The sequence below is a fragment of the Electrona antarctica genome, assembly GCF_951216825.1.
Source record: "Electrona antarctica genome assembly, chromosome: 17".
Lineage (NCBI taxonomy): Eukaryota > Metazoa > Chordata > Actinopteri > Myctophiformes > Myctophidae > Electrona > Electrona antarctica.
The window spans coordinates 17,755,181-17,764,034 of record NC_136798.1 but is presented as its reverse complement, the minus strand read 5'-3'; the positions used below and the strand labels follow the sequence as shown (position 1 = coordinate 17,764,034).

General features: G+C 41.3%; 1 protein-coding gene across 1 annotated transcript; it reads left to right on the top strand.

Moving 5' to 3' along the window:
- On the top strand, positions 1–8,776 carry trmt6 (tRNA methyltransferase 6 non-catalytic subunit). Its single transcript, XM_079526788.1, has 12 exons — positions 1–314; positions 1,042–1,169; positions 1,936–2,045; positions 2,610–2,701; positions 3,152–3,235; positions 3,338–3,462; positions 3,976–4,146; positions 4,429–4,577; positions 5,854–5,939; positions 7,261–7,363; positions 7,956–8,042; positions 8,210–8,776. Exons 1-12 carry the CDS (start codon positions 211–213, stop codon positions 8,360–8,362), a joined length of 1,392 nt encoding a protein of 463 aa, XP_079382914.1. The 5' UTR covers positions 1–210; the 3' UTR covers positions 8,363–8,776.
- Positions 8,777–8,854: the final 78 nt, after the last annotated feature.

Here is an 8,854-nt window from a genome sequence, read left to right as displayed (position 1 = left end):
TTGTACTATCTGCGATCGACTAGTCGGCCTGCAACGCTAAGGAAGCGCTGGGAAATACAAGCTAACACGTGTGAATTACTTTTCTATCCGTATCATTTCATTTTGTTGTATGCAGTGCCTCGTAGTCGTTAAAAGCAGCACTATACAGTGTGCTAGCTGACGGTAGCGTGTTGTTAACGTAACTGACAACTACAGACCATAGATTTTATTATGGCGGACGATGAGAGCCAGTACCGAATGAAAGAGGGAGATTATGTTGTGTTGAAACGTGGAGACATCTTCAAAGCTGTCCAGCTTCAGATTCAGCCAAAGAAGTGAGTTTTCATTTTATTTTCCGTTCAACCTTCTTATAGATTATGTGTTCCCCCTTTTCTTTTTTAATATCTTCATAGTTGTACTATATAGAATGATATCCATCTCCATCATGACTCATGAGATGATCATGTCATGTCTGGTCCACAAGATTCGATACACCACCAAGATACCCATGTACCTCCATGTAACTCTTCCAATGTCAATGAAGTCCACACCCACAACACCAGAGGGAGTTCAACAAACCATGTGCAACCCAGATTCGGCACAAACAAGGAACTAAATTAATTTCGCTCCTATGCCACCAAAATGTGGAACGCCCTACCAACAGTCATTAAGACATGCGAATCTCTTGACTCCTTCAAAACCGTTCTCAAAGGGCACCTGCCACGGTGCCACCCAGGGGCCATTCGAAACTGGCCCCTGTAAAATCTGAATCCCCCACCCACCCATTTTTCCCCTCACTGTATATGTTTTTTTACCTCCTATGATGATTTCCTGTTTTTGGCTATATAGTAGTGTATATTTATTTTGTACATCTCTAAATGTTATGATGAAATGAACATGATGGACCCTATTGTAAACAAGTGTAATGCTTTATTGTATTGTCCACAGTTAACAGTCTTGTATTGAGTTGTGCTTGAAATGTACTGTAATTCTCAAACTGTTAATAAATTCTTCAATCAATCAATCAATCAGTCATATAGATTTTACCTTCTTGTTTTCCAGGAAAGTGAACTTTGAGAAGCAGTGGTTCTTCCTGGATAATGCCGTGGGAGAGTTCTACAGCACAACGTTTGAGATTGCTGGGGGCAATCTAGAACCACAGAAACCCAAGAATACAGAGAGCTCCACGGGTATTGAATTAAATGTCATGCATGTACAAACTACAAGCCGTTTAATATAATCCCCACATGGCTGTGGGACAGTCAGTGCAGCATTACAGCTGTGCCTCACTACTGTGTAGAGAACTTCTCACCATCTGCACTTTAGTGATTGACTGGGCATCATTCATTTACTTGATTACTGACTGAAGTAAAGACATTTTTCAATTGATCAAAGACTGTTCTTCACGATGGCAATGCCATGGAGAACAGTTTAATCATTTTGATAGTCTTTATAAGTGAGTAACGAAATTATAAGGCATATATAGCAAGTTTAAGCCCAGAGTCACTAAAGCCAGATTTACTTGGTTCCACACCAGTAAGTACAGTATCACCGAAAATAGCCAATCTACAAGGTCACAATGTGTTGTAATGCAATGTATGTGTTGTTGTGAGCTTGTAGATTTGCTATGTTTGGTGCAAAACACACCTCACTCACACTTTACATCAAGCCCTTTATGTACAACAAGCAGCCCACAATATTCTATGGGCTGTCAACATTGTTCAAGAAAACTACTTAGTATTGATGCAAGTGTGTGTGGTGGAATAAATATGCAGTGGACCATAGTGGGAAATGTTGGAAGTAATATATTAAATGAAACTGCATTATTTTTTCTACTCTTTTCAGTCTTTGTTTTGACTGATATTACATTCTGTAAATATATACTGTATAATTTCAGTTCAATTTTGTTGGCGCATCAGTTTTGGACAAAACAAATTTGTATCTGTTTCTCTGTAGATGCAAAAGAGGCCGGCACGGACAATCGAAACATTGTGGATGATGGGAAATCCCAGAAACTCACCCGGGATGACATTGAAACGCTCAAAGAGCAAGGTCTGAAGGGACAGGTACATGCCAACGCTTGCATAGCAGGTTATTGGGATATTGATGCACGCTTTGTGAGCTTAGATCGGTTATTTGAAAATATTAAAAACTAATTAAAAGTGTTAAATATAAATATAGTAATCATTGCTATAGTGTGTTTGTTCAGTAACATGGTCTCTCTGTCCCATCACCTCTTTGGTGACCCACCTGAAACATTTTCTGTTCCGGAGACCACTGTTATTGAACAAACACTCTAGCAGTGATTACCATCAGCTTGAACTTTTCAACAAACAAAAAAAAACATGTTTTGTTTTTAACCCATTCTGGGCGGGAACCCCTTTTGGTGTTCTAACCATTCTGGACGTGAACCCCTCTTGGGGTTCTGTACAGTATTCAAAAATGTAAAAATCTTGATGCTGCTATATAAATATTTGAAGTTTTTCAGAAAATCGGCCAAAATATCACATTGCAGCTCCTTTTTAAGCGTCCTAGCTAAGAGAGAAAATCCATATCATGAATTGTATGTAAGTTCACATGGCACAGTACCTTGAAGGTCCTACAATGTTATCTATGTATATTCTCTACAGGAAATCGTCCAGCAGCTCATAGATAACAGCACAACGTTCAGAGACAAGACAGAGTTTGCACAGAACAAATACATTAACAAGAAAAAGAAGAAGTAAGTCATTGCTTTTGATGTGTGTTTATAGATTTTAATGTTGGTGGCCCTGACTAACAAAATCTGTTCTTGTGCTTAATTTTGTGTTATGAAATGCAATACACTAAACTAAAGTTCCAGCCAAGAATGTAATTTTGAAATCTGTCACACTAGAAGTGGTTCAAAGTGGGTGTGTCAATGGGGATAATTGCCTTAAGTTGGGAGTCGGGACATCACTTTTAGCCAAACAGACACCGTTTCAAGAGTAACTTTTTCAATTTAACTTGCAAAATGCACTTATTCGTCACACAACTGGATTTGCAGTTTAAAGATTCTCCTTAGGGAGTTGTGTAAAACATCACTTTCCCTGGGAACAAATACATGACATTCGGCATCTTGCAGTTGATGCATCAATTCACACAATCAATCTCACAGTGTGTTTATGTTTATTCCTGTGTTGTGTTCCTGCAGGTATGAGAATAACGTCACAATAGTAAAACCTTCCTGTCGTATCCTGGCCATGATGTACCATGGCAGAGAACCAGGGAAGATATGGTGAGTCAGCGCATGGATTTACAACATCAAAGTGTATGTAAACATGCTGAAAGTAAATGCCATAACCTTGTGTGTGTGTGTGTATGTATGTCCGTCCTTCAGTCACATGCGGTATGACACCTTAGCCCAGATGTTGACCCTAGGGAACATACACGCTGGCAGCAAAGTCCTGGTGTACGAGACATGCGCTGGTCTGGTGCTGGGAGCTGTTATGGAGAGAATGGGAGGTATGCTATTCGGCATAAATGATGCCTGCAGTCAATGGTACTCAAGTGCTATACTTGAATACAAATTTGAGTTGTAAATTTGGAGTATTTCAACTTTTCAGTACATTCTTTTTTTTTTAAGATTTATTTGTGGGCTTTTTATTGAAGTTTAGAGTTGAAACGGGGAGAGAGAGAGATAGGGAGTGACACGCATCCTCCTATTTAAACTTTCGCTATTTGAAAATGGCACATCTAAAGCTCATGCAAGCTTGTATATCTGCTATATTCCAAAGATGTTTATACATTTTTGACATGCAGTATGATAACTTTCTGATAACATTCTGCATAATGAGTACTTTTACTTTAGGTAGTTGTGCCAATACTTTTGTAAAAGTATATTTGGTAAACAGATGGTATTTTAACAATGAAGTAAGTTTATAATTCCTCTTGTTCTCGTCGATCAGCTGCTCAGTCGAGCAGCCACACTGCATCTAATATATTTCTAACTCCAGCTCTCGTCTCGTTCCCATCCAGGCTATGGTTCAGTGATCCAAATGCATCCAGGCGGAGGCCCGCTTCTAGCGGGTATGAAGAGTTTTGGCTTCCCTGCTCACTTCCACGACATGCTGCATGAGTTTCCCATCTGCCATGTCAATGCTCTGCTGGCAGGCACCTTGGACACTGCTGCCAAGGACGCCAGTAATGGTAGGGCATTTTTCTTTTTATTAGCGGCCTCTTCCTAAAATGAGATGGAACAAAGGGAGAGATGAAACGTATTCAAGAAAAAGCTTACCGCTTGTCCTGCTATGACACCTGAATTTCACCACGGAGATGAATAAAGTCCTATTTAACAAGATGGGGAAGAGCATGAGGAAAAACACTTGTTTATCCCCAAGGCGTGATTGGTTTGTTACAGAAGCCGGTTGCATAATAAAACTGGTAGACCAGAAATGAAGAACTGCTATTCATTATGTCATTCCACTGCAGATGGCGGCCAGGCGATCAGAGAGGAACCGAACCAGCCTGTTCCAGAGCCACAGGGCAGTCCAGTGGAGCAGAAAATGGAGACAAACTCTAGTGCTGACCCGGCACTGGACCAGGAGAGTGAGGAATGGGAAAAACGCAAGGAAATCAAAGTATGTCCTGTCATCTTACCTGCAAAAAAACCCCCACTGCTTGTGATAACATTTGCCTCATCATGGCCATTTGTGTCCATCCAACGCACAACAACACATCTTGAAAAATACGCTAGTGCCACCCTTTGGTCAACGTTTTGGCAGCGCATCCTCTAGTCTAGGGGGATTACTAGCAGGCTTTTAGATTCATACTAGGGTGGGGTAACAACAGGGATTGATGTAAGCATAGATGTTGCACCTCTTAATTTACCTCTTAATTTTGAGCATTGCTTTATAAATCGGTGATTAAAACCATAACCGGTCATTCATTTAGATTCATGTACGTACACCATCATGGATTGGCCAGTGTTACTCTCTTGAGACTAATCATTAGCATTCTTTTTTTCTTTCCTTGTGACAGAAAACTAGCATAGACCTATTGCATGTTAAAAGCTTGTATATCTAAAGAATACATTCATTGCCGTCTCACGTGCACACGCAACCCAACACACCCCCTTTAAAAAGAGAGGCCACAGAATACCGGTGCACACGCAACACTACACTTGATGAGTTGGCTTGGTTGTGCCAAACACATTAACACTTTCTATTTGCAAATGGAAGTAATCACCCACAACCAGTAGGCCCCAGGCCCCAGGCCTTTGACAACCAGTAGCCCCCTATATTATAATAATTTGGTCGCCACTCCTCGGGGGTGTTTTTTGTCACTGTTTATTTGCACGCGTGGAATTTGTACTCTGCATTTTCCAATCCTGTAACTACTAGGAGCAGTGAGCAGCCATTAGTAAGGTGCTCAGGGAGCAGTTATGGGTTAAGTTTCTTGCTCAGAAACATTTCGATGTATCCAGCTATTGGCTATTGCCACCCAAAGGTAATTCCTGAGGATTGAACAGACAAGAACACACACACACACACGGCTACAGCTTTAACATTTACATTGTCTTGCAAAAGGACTAATAGATAGATTTAAATTTAATCCAAGTTAAAGTTAATCCTCAGTCTTTATTTTTTCCTTATACAACAGACATTGATCCTGTAAACAGTTGTTGCATGAGTAACAATAACGTACTCTGCATTACGTTATGGTTTATGGTCTATTGTAAAACATTGAACATATGACCATGAATTGGAAATTCAATCAGTGTTTTCAAATTGCCTTATGTTACAGATCAAACATCACGCATGCTGACCTAGGAAGACTGTAAACCTAAAGAGTTAGAATCAGAAAACACATTTTTTGACTGATGAAACCATGTTTTGTTCTGGTTTGAACTTGCAGGTCCAGGAAAGGAGGGTGAGGATGGAGGAGAGGAGGAAGAAGCTAGCATCTGTTGCTGCTCTGTTGGAGGGGAGGAACGCAGACGGGTCCGTTAACATTTCTGCCACATTTTCATAACATTCTCTTGAATCTCTTCCCCATTCCCCTCTTTCACCAACAGTATATTTCTTCTGTTCCTTATCACCTCTACCTCCAGCCTTACTCTGCTTCTCTTTATCCTCTTGTATAATTAACTTTCAACTGGGCTCTGGAAGCATCACGGCACTAGCTAAAATGGATGTGTCATGATTACGGCAATTTCTCGGTTATCCTCTTTCAGCATGGTCACGATGAAACCTCTGCAATCATCCGAAATTCAGCGTGGTCATGATGAAGTCTCTGCTATCATCCAAACTTTATAGGCACAATGATTTGCCTCAGCCTAGCACTTTACCCTTCTTCACTGTTCACTGTGTTGTTTTTTATACTGTGCTGAATAAATAAATACAAATACAAATTAGAGCCTGCATGGCTGAAATGTCCTTGTAAGGTGAACTGTGCACTTGTGCAGTTTGTTTCCCTCCAATGCAAAGTGATAAAACAAGTGACACATTTCTCAGTCTATCCCAGAACTAAATCGTATGAAGTTGACAAATGGTACTGCCTGAAGGTTATAAGCACAATTTCACCCCTAACCTTTTTAGGATTGCCTCTTAGCAGTAGACATTTGCGCTCACGACCTAGCTGAGAAACCTGGGTAGGACACATGAATCGATTCAATTCAAAGGAGCTTTATTGGCATGAGAAAACTGTCAAAGCAAGTGTCAAAATATAATAAAAACAGTTGAAAATGGGTAAAGTATTATGCAGTTGGAAGGGGTACAGCATTGTGTAAAAAGAGCTAGTATGTCACATTGCATCCTTAGTTGCTGTGAGAGTGAGGTCTAGCCAACGCCAACTTGGGATTCCTGGATTGCTGCCCTCCACAATTTCCTATCCAACATCCGGTTCTTGAGCTCTGCAGTGTTGTCGCGCCGCAGCAAGACTACATAGGTGGTACGCTTCTTTCCCCTCCTGGCTTTGCCCTGGGTTGGCTGCATTGCATCCTTATCCACATGGTATAAACTAAGCTTTTTTTAAAAAATAGGATCAGCCTTTTGCAGTCACTTTGGGACAAGTAGCAGCATTATATCTCAAGACTATTTAAATAGTATACTAAAATAAGCCTCATATTTAAGATGTGTTTAAAGGTAGCAGCTCTGTTTACATGTGCAGTAGGTCTAGCAGCCTACTTGAATCACTGGTAATCTAACTTAAGTTATTGCTTATGTAGTTGCCAATGCTTTTCTAACAAGGGATTGCTTTAGAATCAATTTCTTGTCAGGCAGGTTTTGTTTGACAGTTCATGTATCCCTCCTGTCCTTCTAGGTTGATCATCGCCAGTCGGTTCCAGCCGAGTTCAGTTCTTCTGAAACTAATCAAGTTCCTCGCTCCCTCCAGGCCATTCGTGGTTTACTGCCAATACAAAGAGGTAAGGTCATAAGTGAGACTTAATTTATCCCTATTGTCCGTTTCAGTAGCTTTAAGTACCACAATAGAAATACTGCATATATGAGCAAAAATAGACAATAACATTCCACATCTGTGTGTTTGTATTGTCTCATACTCTTTGTAGATAGTGGAATGTAGTAAAACTCCAGAAATATTGTGGACACCTGACACACAATGAAGCTTATTAGTTTTCTTCCAGATTAATCTCTTGTTGTTCGCTGCCATCACACAGTGTCGTGTCTGACTCTTCATTGCTCAGAATTCCACAGGGAAAGCTCCTTATTACTTTTTCTGCTTGTGTGGACTGTCCTGCCACTGCACATGAGTTATAATGCCAATCACTACCACATGCTTATTTCTTCTGTTGTGCCTGTGTTCCTGCCTAGGCTCACATACACTATAACCCCTTTCCCTTTGATTTATAGTTTCATAGCTGTTATTTGTGTTTGTTTTTGTTGACTTACCTACTTTGTAATGTATTACCTTCTCTGCAGGTCAGTTGAAGCGACTAGATTTCTAGGAGGATTGTCTACCTCTTTTATATTGTGTGTGTGCTTTTCCCCCGCCCGCAGCCTCTCATCGAGTGTTACACAAAACTCAAGGACCAAGGAGGCACTGTCGCTCTCAAGCTCACCGATTCCTGGCTGAGACATTACCAGGTGATTGTTTCTGTTCTTTAAACTGTACTCCGGTCTGCTCATGTTCCCTCTCTTGTTCTTTAAACTGTACTCCGATCCACTCATGTTCCCTCTCTTGTCCGTTTTCACTCGGTGTTCCACATTCTGTCCTAACCGACCTGATGGTTGTATTTCTGGCGTCTCCCCAGGTGTTGGAGAACAGAACTCATCCCGTGTTGCAGATGAGCGGTGGAGGAGGCTACGTTCTCTCGGGCACAACCGTCACCACAGAGCCCGAGGGCCCACAGAAGGCAGAGGAACCGGCGCCAAAGAGACTCAAATTGACAGAGACCGAGGGATAAACAAAAAAAACGCAACTCCCAGATATGAGTGACATAAGGGGCCGTTTCCAGTAGCCCAGAGCGAACGGCGCCCTGCAGGATGGAGCCTCGCCTTTCAGCTGAACTGATTTGACATTTCTGGAACGGTGGCTGGGGGTGGACTATGTGTCCAGTTAGCGTACATCAGAGTTGCCCTGCCGTCCCTGTCTTGTATTCTCAGATCAGTGCAGATGAAGGCCTAGGGGCGTGAAACGCACTGTATGCCTGTGTGAATTATCAGAGGGCTCTTGTTTGTGTTGCGTAAGGAGCCGTTAAAACGGGTTGCGACCTTCTGTTGGTTGCTTTAAGTTGTAAACAAAATCTTTTAGGTTTTAGGTTTATTTTTTATTTTTCAGCAGATTAGTGCCATGTGGAATAAATTAGTCTGAAAATGAACTGATGCATCTTTACTAAGTCTCTTACATCTGCATTCTGCACAGAATTAAATGCACAGTCTGTGTAATGAGCTCCGTT

Coding starts and splice junctions, on each gene's coding strand:
- trmt6 (XM_079526788.1), top strand. CDS start 211: ATGGCGGACGATGAGAGCCAGTACCGAATGAAAGAGGGAGATTATGTT. Junction 4,147..4,428: donor TGCCAAGGACGCCAGTAATG/GTAGGGCATTTT, acceptor ATTCCACTGCAG/ATGGCGGCCAGGCGATCAGA. Junction 7,364..7,955: donor TTTACTGCCAATACAAAGAG/GTAAGGTCATAA, acceptor CCCCGCCCGCAG/CCTCTCATCGAGTGTTACAC.